General features: G+C 57.4%; 1 protein-coding gene across 9 annotated transcripts; it reads right to left on the minus strand.

Moving 5' to 3' along the window:
* Positions 1-1373: 1373 nt before the first annotated feature.
* Positions 1374-16788, minus strand: DENND4B (DENN domain containing 4B). Of its 9 annotated transcripts, none has more exons than XM_023553993.2 (28): positions 15016-16056; positions 13917-14256; positions 12825-13077; positions 12527-12596; positions 12159-12328; positions 11841-12085; positions 11364-11430; positions 11220-11278; positions 10898-11042; positions 10435-10610; positions 10168-10268; positions 9592-9807; positions 8894-9039; positions 8403-8542; positions 8162-8288; positions 7357-7563; positions 6868-6996; positions 5785-5986; positions 5358-5525; positions 4720-5108; positions 4484-4606; positions 4096-4265; positions 3869-4010; positions 3431-3667; positions 2789-2906; positions 2533-2698; positions 2380-2444; positions 1374-2285 (listed from the first exon to the last, which is right to left on the minus strand). In XM_023553993.2, exons 1-28 carry the CDS (start codon positions 15023-15025, stop codon positions 2140-2142), a joined length of 4527 nt encoding a protein of 1508 aa, XP_023409761.1. In that variant the 5' UTR covers positions 15026-16056; the 3' UTR covers positions 1374-2139. The 9 variants fall into 9 exon arrangements, with proteins under 9 accessions (XP_023409761.1, XP_003415137.2, XP_023409757.1 ...); XM_003415089.3 differs by lacking the exon at positions 15016-16056 and adding an exon at positions 14876-15009; XM_023553989.2 differs by lacking the exon at positions 15016-16056 and adding an exon at positions 16670-16788 and having other exon boundaries at positions 12159-12596.
* Positions 16789-17393: the final 605 nt, after the last annotated feature.

The following is a 17393-nucleotide window of genomic DNA, read 5'->3' on the forward strand; positions in this document are numbered from 1 at the left end:
GAAACCCTATGAGGCAGTTCTATTCTGTATTGTAGGGTCACCATGAGTCAGAATGGACGTGGCGGCAACAGGTTTTTTGGTTTTATCATGATTAAAGAATTGTGTAGCTCTACCCACGGGCTCCAGAAGGAAGCCCAAAAGTGAGAAGCATAAGCTGGAAGGCAGGGTGATGATCATTATTGTTTGTGAGCCAGGGGTACTCTAGATCAATAAGATGATATCTTCTATTCAGGTAGGGACTAAGCCCTAAACTCTTCTCTGTAGTTCCAGATGCTTCAGCACAGTGTTGAGCACAATGAACTCAACAGAAACATGACTTTAGGAGGGTGGGTACTCCCTTTCAAAAGGTCCTTGGAGATGATACAGGGCGAGGTTGATTCTGGGGAATGGGGTCTTATCAGAACCTGGGTGACATGAGGGTTCCCCTCTGAGGAAGGCATCTCCCAGTCCCTGGCAAGACAGCTAACATTTCCCAAGCCCCTGCTTCCCTCCTCTGCAGCTCTTTTGGGACACTGGACAAGCATCCTACCATGCTTGAGACTGGATGGGGAAGGGTCCTCTGGCTTGAAGGTCACACTGTTCAGAAGTGGTACCTTTCTCTTCCTCCTGCGACCCTACCCCCAGTTTTGCCCTCGAGGCTCACGTAAGTTATTTCCTCTATTGACACTCCTGCCCTCCTCCCCCAAGGCACTTCTGTTTTGCTGGCTAATTCCCTTTGGTAATTGGTTTTGCAGCTCTGTTAGGAGTTGTTTCCTGTGTTTATTTCATTATACAGGAAAGAGCGAGGAAGGAGAAATTTGAGTGGGCCAAAGGGATTAGGAAAATGATCCCCATCTCCCTGATGCCCAGATGCAGCAAGACCCTTAATCTTTGCCCCCATTTCCCTGCTTCTGTCCAGGCTGAGACCCTAGGTAGAGGAGCACTGCCTGCAGCTAAAATAACTAAGAAGGCAGAGGATGACTGCCAGGGCCCCGGGGAGGCACCAGGTCTGCCAACACCAACTATTGGGGAGAGGGCTGTCATCCCTGTGGAGAAGTTGGAGGGGAGGCTGGGGGAAAGGCGGCAGATATGAGCTCAAGGCCCCCAGAGAATGGAGCCTTTGTGTGGGTACAGATGAGGGACAACGGGGTGATTGTACGGGAGGGCCGGAAGTGCCACACAGACTGGCACCACCATAGCCAGTGCTGGATTCACCCCTCTCCTGCTCTGAGAACTCCCTGTGCCCCAAGGGGCCAGTCCCAGAGCTGGTCAGGGAAAGCAGGGTATTCCTGAAGGCTGCAAGGAATGGAAGGTGGGAAAGAGGATGTGCATCCAGGGGAAGAAGAGAAGTGTCCCCACCATTATCCCAGTCCCACAGAATAGGAGGCAACAGGAAAAAAACAGAAGCAGCTTTTACTATATTTACATCTGACAAAACTTCGCAAAGAACAATCCTTATTGCACAGGTCAGGGTCCTGGGTGGGTGAGGCATCCCTCAAGGAGGAGTGGACAAGGATTAGGACTGGAGGGGGCACCAATTCTTCCTAAGGGGAGTTCCCACCACCTGACTTTCAAGGAGCTACAGACCACCAGAGCGTGGTGCCCCACTTCCCTTCCCTTGCTCCCCCTCCATGAGAACCTCATAAGCAAGGAGGCTGTGGCTCCAGAATAAATAACTTAAAATACAAACACTAAGGTAGGAAGGCATGGGGAGCCTGGGGCTCCTTCAGCAATGCCAGGGAAGAAGGGCCGGTATTGGTGAGGAATCCCTCCCTCCCATTCAGGGCAAAGGCTCAGTAGCTCTGTATCGTTCCGGTTGTTTTTTTAAAACAAAAACTTCTAAAATGACCAGGGCAGCGCAGATCTGTAGGTACCCTGGTAGCAGGGTGGGGTCCTGGTATAGGACGGGAGAAACAGCGCTGCACCAACCTCCTCCCAAGAGGCCTCTCCCAAGATCAGCACGAGCACACTGGGCAGGTTGGAGACAAGGAACTGTAACTTTTGGTAACAGTGGGTCCCTCTTCCTGCTACCCCCACTCGGAGCCTATGGCTGGGCATGCTTGCCAGCCTGTCCCCAGCTCCTCTATGAGGGGAACAGGAAAGCAGGTTATCCTTTCTTCCCCACCCCACCCCAAGGCTAGAGCGGGAAGCTAAGGATCCCTAGCATTCCAGAGGTCCTCCAAAACATTTGCGGCAGTCAATGGCCTTGGGGGTGGGCATCTGTGCCCGCCGGTGCCTCAGCTCCTCCTTGCCCATGCTGTTGGCCAGCTTGTTAAAGGCGGACTTGTACTTCTTGTCGAAGGCCACTAGGGAAGAGAGTGGAGGCCAGTGCATTAGGATTCCAGTCTCCCATCCTGGGCCCAAGTCCCTGGAGTCCTCAATCCCGGCCTGCTCCCTCACCTATGTCCACGTGGTCCTTGCCCAGAGCAGCCATTGTCAGGAATAAGATCTCTCGGTAGATGCCCCTGGAGTGGAAACAGAAGGGTTGGAGTGAGAAAAAGGGGGTGTGGAGCCTGGGATAGGCCAGGGATCTCCCAGATGACAGCAGCATACCTCTGCAGGTGCAGGCCAGTGGGCGGGGGCCCTAACGTGTCCAGCAGGAGCCCCACGGCTTTGTGTACCTCATTGAGTCCAACATGGCACAGCACCGACTCCAGCAATGCCATGCTAAGGGATGCAGGTACTGGGCCTGGCCATACCACCCGCTGGGGGATCTGCCCTGAGTGAAAGGAAGGAAGGGGGTCAGGATCATCGAGCCCTCTGAGCATGGGACCTACCCCTCTTACCCTAGGCCAAATCCCAGACTCACTGTGGACCCTCCAGAGCACATAGAGAGGTGGGCAGCTGCTGGGGTCAGGGGTCAGGACATCCCACAGCAGCCGCACCTGCACAGAGGCTGGATCAGGGTTTAGCCAAGGAGGTGGGGCCTGGGGGGAACCAAGTGAGAGAAGACAGTTAGACTCATAGAATGGGAGGTAGAGGACAGGAGATGCACAGGTGATATTCAGAGAGAGATGAATATTACGGGACACAAAGAAGGGACTGTCATCCCCCCATAGAACGTAAGCTCTTTGAGAGCAAGGACTTTGTTTTATAATCTGCTACATTGCTAGTGTCTAAAAACTGTACCTGGAACCTAAAAGGTGCTCAGTAAATATTGATGGGGTGAATAAATAAGCAAACATTAATCATTTTCTAGGTACAGCCACTACACAAGGTGTCTACCCAACAGTCCTGTGAGGTGGGCACTTATGTCCATTTTACAGATGAGAAAGCTGAGAAGCAGCATGAAACTGAGGGGAAGTGAAAGGGCCAGGAGTCAAACTGCAACAGACTCCAAAGCCTGTGCTCTTTCTGTGCTCTGTGAGGAGGACACGGAGCACTATGAGGACCAAGTGCTGGGGGATGAGGAGAGGGGCACAGGAAGCAAGGACCCCATGAGGGCACAGACCTGGGGAGGTGGGGGCCCATCACAGGAGGCCAACACCAGGCCTGGCAGAATACTGGGCAGGCGCAGCCGCTGGAAATACCACAGAAGGTTCCAGAAGATGATGGGGTGGGTAGTGGGCAGCTCAGGTAATGCCAGCACCTCACTGCCCTCGTTCTCTACCAGCGACTCCAGCTCCTTACGCAGCACCAGGGGGCTCAAGTATGCCCATGCCCCACCCTCGACCCGCCGGGAGGCACCCTATCAGGCACAAGAGGGAGATGACAGTGGGAGGCAATACCATGGCCCTGTCCCCAGAGCCTTGCCTCCCAATGAGCCGTTATGTCTGACAGCTTCTGGGGCGCCCCTTGCCCTCAATGCCCATCTCTCCCCAATGGACCTGGGTCTCACCCACAGGGTGCTGCACCCACATTCCTCATGGCCCTTTGACCCAGCCCTTACCCCCACGTGCCCATTGCAGAGCTGGGGCTCATCCAGGGCAAGGCAGAGCCTACGGTCACTGAGCACAGGGCCAGGGCCCCCAGGAACAGGAGCATCTTTGTTGCCACTGGCACCAGCAGGGGCAGTCTTGGTGCTGGGGGCACTGCAGGGGTGGGATAGGAGGAGGGATCAGCTCTTGGACCTCCATCTCCCTGTCCCACCCAAAGCACTTGCCCTGCCTTGGGCACCTGGGTCGGGAATCAAGGGTCTGGACACTGAGCAGGGGCACAAAGGAGCAGGCGCAGAAAGGGCAGGTTGTGTTAAGATTGGAGTCATCAGGTGCCCAGCCAGCCATGATCTCCTCATCATACACCAGCGAATCACAGGCCCGGCACAGGGAGCAGCTAGACAGCAAAATCTGTAGGCAAGAAGACCCCAAGCAGTAGGCTCTGCTTGACCCCCAGTACCCTGGAGCCCATGCTTCTTCCCTAGCCTCTCCCACTTCCAAATCCCAAGCCAGCCTCCTTCACCTCCTCCCTACCCTCTGCCTTTGATGGGGTGAATGTGTGTATGCGTGTATATATAGGTGGTGTATGCGTGTTTGTGCGTATCTGTCGGGGGGCGGGTAATCCTCACTTCCAGGGAAGGTGGCTGCAAGGATCCAGCAGTGTCACTGAGGCGCTCCGAGGAATGGCGAAGGCTCAGGCTGCTGAGAGAAGATTCTGAAAGGTCCCACTCACTGCCCAGAGAGGCTGAGCTCTGCCATTACATGAGAAAGCACGGTCAGCCACCCCCTCAGGATGCTTGCCCACCCATCCCTCAGAGTCCCCGCCCTGGTGCTAAGATGTCCAGGCCCTCCCCTCGCTGACTACCTCAGAGGCAGTAGATCCAGGGCGTTCCCGGGGGCGCAGAAGGCTGTCCATAGGGCTGCGGCGGGCTGGGGGAGGCAGGTCAGGGGGCAGCTCAGGTGGGGGAGCACGGGAGGCTGGGGAGCGGCGGGAAGGTGTGAGCAGCTGTTGGAGGCGGGCACCCAGCCCTCGTCGGGGGGTGTCTGCTTCATCCTGACGCCCACCAGCCTTGGACACCCGCCCACTTAGCCCTTCCAGGGCCTCAGTGGATTGGGTATTCAGAGCCGAGCCCAGGGCCCCTGGGCTGCCTCCAGGTGCCGGCTCCTCCCCTGTCAGGCTCAGATCTGAGAGGCTTCCATCATGCCAGGGCACAGGTGATTCCCGAGGTTCCAGGATACCCAAGGCCTCGATCACTGCAGGGCAGAAAAGAATCAGGGACAAGAAAGCTGAGCCCCGCCCCTGGCTGCCGCTTTCCTGAGTAAACACAATTCCTGGCTACACAAACTCTAGCACCACAACCCCCCCGTGACAACATTCTGGGCAAGATTCCGAATCTACAGTGCCCACCAAAGAGGGCCACCCTCCACCCTAGCTCTGGTCTTCCCTCTCACGAGCAAGCGGTTAGGAAAGCTGACTAGCGGGGGTCAGACAAGGGCACTCACTATGGGCCACGCCAGCCTCCACAGTGGGCTGTGCCCCTTGGGCACTGCCCAGGCTGCTGCTCTTCACCAGGCGCCCCATGAGGGAGGCTGGGTCCCGCAGGCTGCGCCCAGCCCAGGTAGTCTGGCGCTGAAGGGGACGGGTCGGGGAGGGGTGCTCCAGATGGGGATCTGTGAAAGCCAGGGAGGGGTTTAGAGACAGTCAGCCGGGGACCCAGCCCCCTATTCCAGAAGAGAGCTCCTTGGTTGGACCTGGGTTTGTGGGGGCCCTCTCAGGCAGAACTCCATCCCTTTTGTTACTAACCAAGTGTAGTTTATCCATCCCAGAACACCCAGTGCCAACCCCTAGGCGAGCCCCAGCTCCTCATGCCGTGCCCCACCTGAGCCAGGCTACTGTATCCTCAAGCCTGTCTGACCAGTCCCTACCCACCTGTCTGGGAGCTGCCTGCCTCTTGATGTCCTGCCGCCTGCTGCTGCTGCTGCTGCTGATGCTGCTGCTGCTGCTGCTGCTGCCGCCGCCTTTCTCTCAAGGGCTGGCGAAACTGAGCAGCTCCCAGGACGACATTCCGGAGCTTGGCCCAACGCAGGCGCCCACCCGGTGTGCCAGATGGCCACTTGCTTTCCAACACAGCCTGCCAAGGAGAGTGCCCATCGGTATGACCTACTTCCACACCTTGACCCCAGCATGATGCCCAGTCTGTCCAGGGCCCCAGGGACCACCTTCCCCTCCAGACAGCCTGCCTTGGACTGTCTTGCCAGTGGCTCAGCCAGGAACAAGGGTGGGTGGCAGCAGATGCCTCCAGAAGGGCCCAGAGGAAGCCGGAAGCAGTGAAGAAAGTTTGTATCCAGTCTCTGCTACTTATAAACTATATGGCTTAAAGAAATTTCACTTTTTGCTCATTAGTTTTCTCATCTAAAAAATGGAAGCCAAAAAATGTGAGGCAGTTTAGTATCACAGTTAAGAGCCCAAATTCAAGAGACATGATCCTGGAAACAGGCTGCCATCCCACTCCCTGACCCTAAACTCATATTCTGTCTCCCTTACTTACTCAGTGTGGGGCCTTGGACAAGTTACTAACCTCTCTGCAACTTCATCTCCTCATCTCTAAGATGGGGGTAACAGTCATCACCCCTCATGGGCTTGTTGTCAGAATAAAATAATTTTTAAAAATGTAATGTATTTAGAAGGAGCCCTAATGGCACAGTGGTTAAGAGCTTCAGCTGCTAACCAAAAGGTCAGCAGTTTGAACCCACCAGCAGCTCCTTGGAAACCCCATGGGGCAATTCTGCTCTGTCCTGTACGGTTATTATGAGTCGGACTTGACTCGAAGGCACTGGGTTTGGTTTCTGAATGTATTTAGCACAGCGCCTGAGCACAATGATGACAGTGGTTACAGCACCTGTTTGAACTGCACACACAGCCAGGAGAGCCACAGGTGTCAAGGAGCAGTGTCCTCCCCATACATACACCTGGCACCAGCCGCCATCCCACCCCCGACCCTAAATCCAGTACCTTGTTGTAGTAGCCGTAGGTGATGGTGTTGGGCACGATGCCTGCCCGCTGCATCTCCAGCATGACCCGCACAGACAGCACGGGCTGCCCATAGTGGGAGCAGAGCTGCATCAACACCCGGTAACACACCTGGGCCAGCAGAGGCACAGGATGAGAGGGGACTCACCCCCAACCTAAACCTCAAGCTCAGCAAACACCCTCTTCCAGCCTCCCTTCAGACTTGACAGGCCCCTGGCAGCTCTGGAGGCTCGCTCAGAACCACCCATTCTTCCTGCTGACCCCACCACCCTGCGGGCTCTACTCTGATCCCATGCTCGTTCTCTGAGTGAACGTTCATGGAGCACCTGCCCAGTACTGCTCCCCACCTGCCTTGACCCCACAGCTTTCCCTGGTCTCCCCCAAGCTTCCCTATCACACCCCCACCCCCGGACTGCACAAGCCTCACTGGGATATGGAGTGGGCATGGCCAGCAGGCACCTGGCTGCCTACCTCGTCAGGGAGCACCACCTTACGGCTCTCCATCTGGCGCAGCACGTGGCAGGCCGTGTGCAGTGCCCGCACCCGGGAGGGTGCCGCCCGCACATAGGCAGGCAGACACAGGAACCACAGCCCATAGCAGTGCCCCAGCAGGCACCGGGCCCACAGCTCAGGCACACTTGCCGACTTCTGCGCCACCCGCTGTGCAACCTTCATCTCCTGGTGGGGCAGGGGACACACCAGGTGAGTGCAGTGCCAGGACTCAGGTCTTAAAACGGTGTGGGGAGAAGTCTACACCCAGTGGAGGGCCCAGAGGAAGCAGGAGGGATGTGGTATCACACAGGTGTCACCCCTAGAGCCCAGGTGGAGGTGTCTAGCCCCTGAGCATGGGCAGTTGCCCTGAAGGAAGAAGCCAGCCCCTGGACCCCAGAGTGCTCGCAGGAGGAGGACAAGGATGACAACAACCTTATGTTTACATAATGTTTTTTATGTGCCAGGCGACCTATGGACTGTGGGTAATACAAATGGTTAATGCTAACCAAGAGGTTGGGGGTTCGAGCCCACCCAGAGGTACCTCAGAAGAAAGGCCTGGCGATCTACTTATAAAAAAAAAATTGGCCTCTGAAAACCCTATGAAGCACAATTCAACTCTGACACACACGGGGTTGCCCTAAGTCAGAATCAATTTGACAGCAACAGGTGGCTTAGCAACCTTGTGGGGTAGGTACTACTATTACCCCATTTTACAGACAAGGAAACTGAAGTAGCAGCCCTCAACCTGAGCCAGGTCCCTCTGTGGTGCCCACCTGCTGGTTACCTGTTTGGTGCGGCGAGGAGCAGGACTGCTAGGGGCACTGCGGGATGGGCCCGGCACAGGCAGGGCCCCGGGCTGCTCTTGAGGAGATTCAAACAGCTCAGCCCGTAGCTCCGGGAACCCATCATAGCTGGAGGGGTAGAGAGGGGCAACATCAGGGGTAGTCAGCCCAAGGCCAAACGAGCGGGGTGGGCCAGCCTATGGGGCCCTAGGACAAGTGAGGGGACAAACAAGAGGCTCTCACCAGTACAGAGGAGTAGAGTCGCTGCCCTCTGGCACTGGAGGCTCCTCAGGCGGGGTGATAAAGACAGTGAGCTCACTTCCCGACAGCTCCTCCAGCTCCACCAAGGGTGTCAGCTCAGGCTTCTCCTGCTCTGGATGGACCTGGAATAGGATGGTAAGAGAGCGGGCATGCAGCAGCGGCCAGGGTGTCCAGAAGATGATATCTCCTAAGGAGAGCACATTCACAAGGAAGGGGCCAGTGGGGCCAGACTCCACCAGGGACCTGGAGACAGGGCCAGGAGGATGCTCCCAGAGTCAGCAGTGGGAAGATGGTATGCAGCCATATGAAGCCAGCCTCATACGGCTGCATAGGCTGTGCACTGGATAAGTCCGGGGCACCATCCCATCGCTGCTGAGATCTGGATTTGTGCTGTGCAGCGGCCCTGGGGCAAGAGACAGCTGGGAAGACAGCAGAGGCCAAAGGGTGCATGGAAAAGGGACAATACCCAATACCTTGTCAACGCAGGAGTCAAAGAATTCAAGGGCAGCATGTCGAGCAGAGCCAAAAGAACATTCCTCGATGAACTGCGAGAACATCTGTGTGTGCAGCAGTTGAGAGTACAGCTTATGGCTGGACCGATCCCGGGATTTCAGGAAGCCTGAGGAGGATGAGAATGGGGCAAAGGTGGGAGGTTACGAGGGTTCCTCACTATAGGCACACCCTTCCTGAACACCTTTCTTGGCTCCCTGCCCACTCAGGATCTTGACGACACAAGGCCATCAAAGCTATCATCTCTGGCCCCTCTAGTACGTCCACCCCACACACCAAGCTGACCAGCTCAGCTTCCCCAGGACCATGGTCCCATGGAATCCCTCCCTTTTGTTTGTCCGCACCCCCCACTGCCTCAGACGGGAGGTTCTCTGAGGGCAGTGTCCCTGAAAAGAGCTTTGTCCATGGGTGCTGCTCACCACAGGTGTCACTATCTACGTCCACCCCAAGCCCAGGTCTCCCAGAGGGCAGGGCACAGCTGGTTCATCATTGTACCCTTACGCCCTCTGAGCCCAGCAGAGTGTCCACCCAAAGCAACGTTTGCTGAGTGAACAAACAAGCAGCTGTGTGGCTCCAGTCCTTCCTGCCTTCCCCATGGGGCTCAGCCCTGGCTGTTCCCTCCCAGTGAGGCCCTCCCCAAGCAGAGATGGGCCCTCTTTACCCTGCAGGAAGAAAAGGTTGTCCACATCTCGAGCTCCCTCAGAAGGGGCTTCGGTGAGTGGGCGCAGGAAGTCCCGGTAGCCCTTAAGCAGACAGGCCATGAAGCGGAGGAAGGCACCCTGGACTTCGCGCTCCAGCCGGGCCCGACGGCCACACACCGCCTCGTAGTCTGTCAGCAGGAATTCCAGGGATGCCTCCTCCTCAGGTCCAGTATATGCTAGGGGCCAGTATGACCTGAGAGTCAGGGCCGGCACCATAGTGCTTTCCTCAACCCTGCTCTTCATACAGACGTCCCCACCACTGCCCCTTCATCTCCAGCCTTTAAGAGAGCGTGCACCAATATCAGCTAAAAAAAAATCATTTCCAGGTAACTGCTTCAAGCCTCCCCAGTGACAAGCTCAGCCTTTCCAATGTGCTCCAGGAACACTGCATGCCCCTCCCTCTTGCTTATATTCGAATTTGAATTCTAACTTTTCTAACTTCAAGTCATGTCTTGCTCCTCACAGGCCTCCCCAAACTGAAGGCTTAAGGTTCAAGACAGTTCCCAGCCTCCCACCCTCCACACCAGGCTTCTCACTCTGGTCCAGCTGCTGATACAGGTTTGTCAGAGTCGCCAGCAGAACCTTGTAGGGCCTGCGGGGCAGGGTCCGAGGGGAGAGGAGCTTCTTTTCCTCAGTCCTATGATAGCAGCATAAGGAAGGCATGATGATGAGGCTGGAAGTCTGCCCACCTCCTCACCAGCCTCCCCTACTTTTTGCCTGAGGCTCCTTTGGAGCAGGTCACGCTCTGCACCAGTCTTCTCAGGCCTCCCGGCTGTTCCCTACATGAGACCCAGCCCTCTTACTGGAAGAGCGTGTTGGTGTCAAGGTCAACACAGATGACATCAGCAGGTGGGTCATGCAGATCGAAGTAGCTGGAGTGGATCCCCACAATGAAGGGCACTGGGGCACTCAGCACGTCTGCCAGCACCAGCGGGCACAGCGGAATGTAGGGGCACTGCCAGTGCAGTGGGAAGATCATCTGAAGTGCCAGGGAATGAGAACAGTGAGCAGGCTTGGGGCAGCCATGACAGAAGCAAGAGAGCGGGCATCAGCTGCGGTCGGGTGGGGTGCCTGCTCAGAAGAAGCTGCTGGGATTAGGCTCCAAAGAAGTGTCCTCCATGGAAGCCATATGTCCCCATAGGCTGTGCCCAGGGAAAGGGGACCCTCCCCAAAGAAGGAAAAGGGGAAGGGTCCAGGAAAGGATGAGAGGGGGCACCGGAAAGAACAATGGTCTGGGGAAGGTGGGCCAGGCAGGGTGGCACTCACAGAGACGAGGGCTTCACAGACGCTGGTGAGCAGGTCTGGCCGCAGCGAGTGGACTAGCAGTTTCTGCTCCGTGAGCACGGCCAGCAGCAGTGTGATAGCCAGCTCAGGGCCCAGGCTCTGCAGCAGCTGCAGGAAGCTGGCACCACTGTGGGTAATGCCAAGGTGGGGTAGGGTCACCAGGTGACCAGAGAGACCCCTTCCCCAGTCATGGGGCACAGACACCATCTGGGCCCAGCCTGTGTAGACCAGCTGCACCCACCAGTGTGGCCCCCATCATGTCCTTGGTCATCAAACCACCCCCCAAACCTACACACACACATACCTGAGGGGCAGGGGTGAGGATACAGGCTGACAGAGGAGCAGGTTGTCATAGGGAGACATCTAGGAGGGGAGAAGAGCCACCAGTCAGAACATAATGGCCAACTCCCCTCCTCCCATCCAGCCCCAGCTCGGCCTCAGCTCTCACCTGCACTAGGATTCGCGGTCTCTGTGGGGAAGGGAAGGGGACGTTGTGAATGAAGTGGGAGATGTGCCTGGAGGAGGGAGGGAAGCAGATCAGAAGCAGACTCCCCCATCTACCCGTCCTACATCCCCCACATTTTCTCAGTCTCCTTCACTTTTCCTCAAGGACCTTATTTTTCCCTGAACCCCACCTCAAGACCTGCATCAACCATCAGAGCCTCTACTATATGTACAGCTTGTGCAAGTCAGAAAGGCTCTCCTCTAGCCATATACAGCCCCTTGCCAGGACTTAGCTAGGAAGTGTTGACTGGATTCCCATTCCCACTCACCTCCTCAGCCAGCAGCTTTTTGACAAGGGATAAACTATACAACCACAAACAGCAGCCCTGCCCCTCACCCCTCTGTCCATAATCACCCTAATCTCTGCCATCGCTCCCGGCCTCCCAATCCCTTCCCAGTATCCCAGGGGAGCCCTGCTCACGCTTCCAGGGGCAGGCGGTGGGGGCCTGAGACCGAGTAGCGGTAAAGGAAGGTGAGGAAGGCGCGGAAGGCGGGGAAGGCAGGCCAGCGGGACAGTACAGCAATGGCACGACGGCTGCGCACCGCCCGGCCCCCCAGGGCCCGGCCCCGCTCCACAGCGCTCAGCAGGCCCAGAGCCCGTGCCTGCCGCTCCGACAGCCGGGTCCTCGAGAACGCCTCATAGAACTGCAGAGCGGCACCGTACACCTGGCAGGGTGCAGAGGGGCAGTCAGGCAGGCCCTGCATAGCCTGGGCCCCTAACCACACTCTAAACACCCACCTTATCACCGGCTGCACCCGTGAGCACAAAGGTGGAGAAGACGGGCACGGGGTACTTGGTCTGGGCAGGCCAGCACTCAACAGTGGCCCCCATGGGCAGGCAGAAAACCGGCACTGACTCCGGCAGCGGGAACGCTTCATTGTCCTCCTCTGGGTAGCGGCCCAGCAGCTCTGCAACCCCGGCAGAGTGGGGGTACCCAAAAGGAGGAGGGTCTGTCAGACTCCAGGGGAAGAAACCAGGTGATACCAGAAAAGGGCCAAGTGGCAAAGGGGAAGTGAGAACTGGGGCTGCTGAAGGTGCCAGCTGAAAGGCACGGGGTAGAGGGATCTGGAGGGTCAAGGGCTGGAAGGGCCAAAGGGGCCACTCACCTGCCTCATACACCAGTGTGTTGGCCTTAGCCAGGCCCACCTTGTAGCACAGGTACACTGCTGGGCCCCACTGCCCCAGAGATGGCAAAAGACAAGCAGATACGTAGCTAACAAAGGTTTCTGGGGTCTGTTTTCTCTCCACCACCCCTAACCGGCCTTTGTCTTCAGAGCACCCACTAATCCCTGTTCCCCAAGACCAGGATCACCCCTCTGGGCCCACCCCTAATGGAGGCCTTGGTCCTAGGATGCCCTCTGTGCTGTGTCCCTCACACCGAGATGGTCCCAGGGCCCCACTCACCATGCCAGGGTTGAGGTTGCGGGGCAGCCGGCAGTAGGTATGAGGAGTGCCCTCGCCCTTGCTGGGTAGGACCAGGCAGAGGTCAGTGATGCCCAGGGCATGCAGCCCTGCCCCCTCTGCTGCCCGCCGGTAAGTGAGGTAGGTGCGAGGGTGGCCAGGGCCTGGAGGGGCCAGGTTAGCTGAATGGCTGTAGGGTGTCGTGTCTAGTACTTGGAAGCCAGGCTTGGGACGTTCCTTTCCCTCATACAACACCCTTAGCACAGAGCAGAGAGATATCAGAAGTTCAAGACACAGGAGAAAGTCCCCAATCCTGGCAGATCTGCCTACCTATTTCCCCAAAATTGCCTTGTACACTCGGTCTCGTCAAATCCCAACACCTCACCTCTTCTTTGCTGAACTCTGCCCTCCAGAATCCTGTGCTCCCTCTTCTACTTTTGGCTCTTCTTCTTGATTAGTAACAATCCCTCACACCTTCCATGGGTCTCAAACTCATTGATAAATACAAATAATAAAGGTGACCACTTATCAGGTACTTTACATGGATTATCTCATTTAGTCTTCTTAGCCACCCTATAAACAAAACCCATTGCCGTTGAGTCGATTCCCACTCATAGTGACCCTATAGGACAGAGTAGAACAGCCCCATAGGGTTTCCAAGGAGCGCCTGATGAATTCAAACGCCTAACCTATTGGTTAGCAGCCGAACTCTTAACCACTACGCCAGCAGGGTTTCTGCCACCCTATAAGGTATCTGAGCCTCTCTGGGTATGTCTCTTCATCTGTAAAATAGGGGTAATAATACCACCCCAAGAGGAGGTATTATTACCCCCATTTTATAGACGAAGAAACATACCCAGAGAGGCTCAAATAACCTGCCCAAGATCACACAGCTAACAAGTAGTCGCACTAGCACACAAACGCAAATCCGTGTGATGACTAAGTGTATACAACTTTAGTCCCTGTGCCCTGGCCTCTAGTCCACTCTGCTCCTTTTACCATTGCCTTTCTCTTATCCCATACCCTTACCTCTCTCTACCTCACCCAGACCGCCTCCCAACCTTCCCTGGTGCCAGCATGGGAAGGGGCACATACCCCAGCTCAACGAGGGGGGGCTTGTCACGGCCCCTGCGGTAGCAGATGACAGGTTGAGTTCCACCCAGAAGCCCAGCACTGAGTTCCAAGGGGTGGCCACCAGCAGAAGCCTGGATGCATGTGTAACCCTGGGGCACCTCCTCGCCCAGTGCCCTAGCGATGACTGCCACATCTGTGATGGGTTCAGCTGGCCGGGGAGGGCGCAGGGGCCCACTGGGTTCAGGAACCCACGTTTCCTCAGGGATGGGTGCTCCGTTTCCTGCAAGCCCAGCTACTACGAAGTAATCCACCAGCCGAGGGGGCCGCTCCTCCGCCATGGCCCCCCCCTCACTCACTGCATCTGGAATGGTCAAGGGGGAAGAGATGAAGCAAGGAACGTGGGTGTTACCATGACAACCAGGGTATCCTCTTGCTCCACTCTTCCTAGGCCACCCAAGGTAAGCCAGGATAAGTGGTTAGCCAATCCTGAACTCTCCCGCCTGTGACATCACTAGGTCCTCACAGCCCACCACAGCTCCTTAAAGAGACCGAGTCCCCCATGCTTAGGGGTACCAGCCCTCTCCCCAAAGAACCCAAACTCCACTGCACCACACATAGCTAGCCTGGGTGCTGACATCATATTGCTCATGTATCCCTTTGACAGGTCTCACCACTTCTCAATCTCATACACATCACAGACAGCAGTCTTTTCTGTAAAGGCCTACAATGACATTACTCGTTCTGGCCATGACATCATGCAGTCTCGTTAAGGGCTTCTGACCTTCCTACTCTGATTACAACATTGTAAGAACCTTGTGATCTAGCTAATGGTCTTAAAGAGTCCACCTCTAGGCTTTCATGAGGACTCCACAGGTTTCTGGGAAAGCCCACAAAACCCAAGCTTTAGTGTCTCTTCACCAGACTCAAGTATCCTTTCTTCTAACTTATCTCCACCAACCAAATAGCCAGTGCCTTCTCACCTCCAGTACCCCTAATTAGGTCCAAAATAGCCATGGGAGACAGTTCCGGCCATCCCCATGCCCTTCTCCACGGAGCCCAGAGACTTCCAGAGACTTCCGGAAAGAAGCCCATAGTGGGCCCTCAGCTCCCTTGTTCTCACCTGCCTCCATGGCCCAGCCCAGGGGAGTAGGCGCCCCCAGGGTCCTTGGGAGCCCCAGGATGCAGAAGCGGGGACAGAGCTTGGTGGGTGGCTTGTAGCAGGGGCCAGGAGGCGTGAGGGGTGCTTCAGAGGGGAAGGGAGGTGACTTCCTGTAACAGTGGAGGGGAAGCTACAGCTCAGCGGAAGTCAGCCTATGGATCCGTGTGTGTGTGTGTGTGTGTGTGGTGGTGGTGGTGGTGGTGGTGGTGGTGGTGTGCTGTTGAAGATGCCAGTACAGCATCAGGCCCAGTAGGAAGCTGACTAAAGGAGTCTAGAGCACGGCAGAGGAGGCTCAGAACTGCTCCAGGATGTGAAGTCTCTGGACCCTTCTTCAGAGAACAGGGAGCAAGGGAATCTCATGGAGCCAGGCTGGCTCTCTCCTTAACCTGGCCTCTGTTCGCCTCAACAAACACCCCAACCCTAGCTAAATTTAGCCTCCCACGTCTGGGAGGTGAAGCCAAGAGTCAGCGTCAGTGTCCTGATTTAGACCTGGGGCACAGCCCCTTATCCACCGCAGGCGAATGGGAGCCCTATGCTCAAGGCAGTAGGCAGGCACCATTAGGTGGGACAAGCTGGGTGGTGAGACGGTCCCCATCCTGCGTAGGACCTGCATGCTCACTGAGCCAGGGAGAAGTCCTGCAGGGAGACAGCCCTTTCTCCCTGGGGAAGGCAACCCGGCACGGGCATCACTCAGGGTCCCGACGACGACAAGCCGAGAGTCAAGAGTCGGGAAGTTAGGGTTGGAGCAGAGGGCGCGCCGAGGGGGAGGAGGCTGAGGAAGGAGCAGGAGGGCAGAGAGGAGCGGGCGCACTGGTGGCCGAGGACGTGACGGCAGCGGCGCCGGCCGTCGCGTGACCCGAGCTGGAGAGAGGGGAGCTCTGGCTCCGACACCCGCGGGAGCAAGAGGGGTGCAGGATGCAGGGGCACAGCTAACTCCGGGCAGTGCCCTCCCCTCGACTTTCACTTCCCCAGGAGAGAGGAACCGGAACCAGATGTGCAGCGCCAAGGAACAGCTGGGGATTTTCCCCGCCTGGCCGGCGCTCCCTCCCTTCCTTCCCCGCCCGCCGCCGCCCCGCCCGGCCCAGCCCCTACCTGCCTGCCCCGCGACTCCCCGGCCAGCCGGCCCGCCGGCGGGTGGCTTGGAGGGCGGGCTAGCGGGCCGGCGGGCGGCGGGGCTACCCGGCCCCGGACATGGCGCACCCGACTTGGGCGCCGCTCCCGCCCGGGCGGCGAGTGAAGGAAGAAGACGCGGCCGAGAGCGCCTGGGCGCGGGGCGCTGTGGAGGGAGATCCGGGCGGTCCCAGCGTCCCCGCCGCGCTGCGCCACGCGGGGACTGTGCCGCTGCGCCGCTCACTCGGGCCGCGCGGTCCACCCAGCTCCCGCGGTGCTGGGGGCCGGGCGCTCCTCCACGCGCCCCGCTTTCTCAGCTCCCCCCACTCCCCCCTCTGGGACCGCGGGCGCCGCGGCTCCCCCCCCCCCCCGTCCCCGGCCGGCGGCCGTGACCCTGGCAGCGCCGGTCTAGCGCCCGGCCGCCTGCAGCGCGACCCCTGGCGGCTGGGAGGGCCCCCTGCACCCAGGCAGCTTCCCACCACCCAGGCGATGCAGCAGGACATACCCTCGGGAGCCCCTCAAGTCCAAGGCGCTCTCCTGTATTAGCCCTGGGTTCTGCCGTCAAAAGATGTCGTGTGCATGCCTGGGAAAGGGCGAAGCCCCTGAAGGCCTAGGCTGCGGGGACCCAGGTGGCTTCCCCCCACTTCAAGATTTAGAGGCCAACTGCATTCCCTTGGAGCCAGAAGCTCTCAGTTCTCTTTTCCGAAAATGAAAAGAGCTTTGGAAAGAGGAAGAGGAGAGGCCTGCATTGCATGGTGTGGAATAGATTAGTGGAGGTGAGGGTAACTGAAGGGGGAATACTCTTCTCACTATGTTGGGTAGGTAAGAAGAGGGCAGAGGCCAGATGGTGAGAGGGCTAGCAAGCCAACCCAGACAGACAAAATCTTCAGAACATGGTTGGTACTCAAGCATCTGTTGAATTAAAATATGAATGCAATGAGTGGAGAAGTCAGGAGGGTGAAGTGAAGTCATGCACAGTGAGCAGAGGAGTGAGGGCTTCCCTGAGATCTAGGGTCACAGGCCAGGGGCTGGCCAGGTACCACTTGTCTCTAAGTTCTCCAGGCTTAAAGGGCCATAAAGAAGAGGGCACCAGTCTGAGAGTTACCTGGAGCCTGTAGATGTTAAATCCCCACTCCTTGGCAGCCTTAGCGCTGAGGCCAGTTACCCCCGAGAGAGCTGGGGTCATTTCACCTGAAATATCAGACCCGTGAGCTCAACTAGCAGATGCC

The sequence above is a fragment of the Loxodonta africana genome, chromosome 3, assembly GCF_030014295.1.
Source record: "Loxodonta africana isolate mLoxAfr1 chromosome 3, mLoxAfr1.hap2, whole genome shotgun sequence".
In the NCBI taxonomy this organism is placed as follows: Eukaryota; Metazoa; Chordata; class Mammalia; order Proboscidea; family Elephantidae; genus Loxodonta; species Loxodonta africana.

Bases quoted from the DNA above. Each gene is read 5' to 3' on its own strand.
- DENND4B (XM_023553987.1), bottom strand. From the start codon at position 14,987: ATGGGCTTCTTTCCGGAAGTCTCTGGAAGTCTCTGGGCTCCGTGGAGA. The intron at 7,564-8,161 runs GTAACCAGCAGG...CTGCCCCACCAG, and splicing joins CTCCTCGCCGCACCAAACAG to GAGATGAAGGTTGCACAGCG. The intron at 2,286-2,379 runs GTGAGGGAGCAG...TCTCTTCCCTAG, and splicing joins CAAGGACCACGTGGACATAG to TGGCCTTCGACAAGAAGTAC.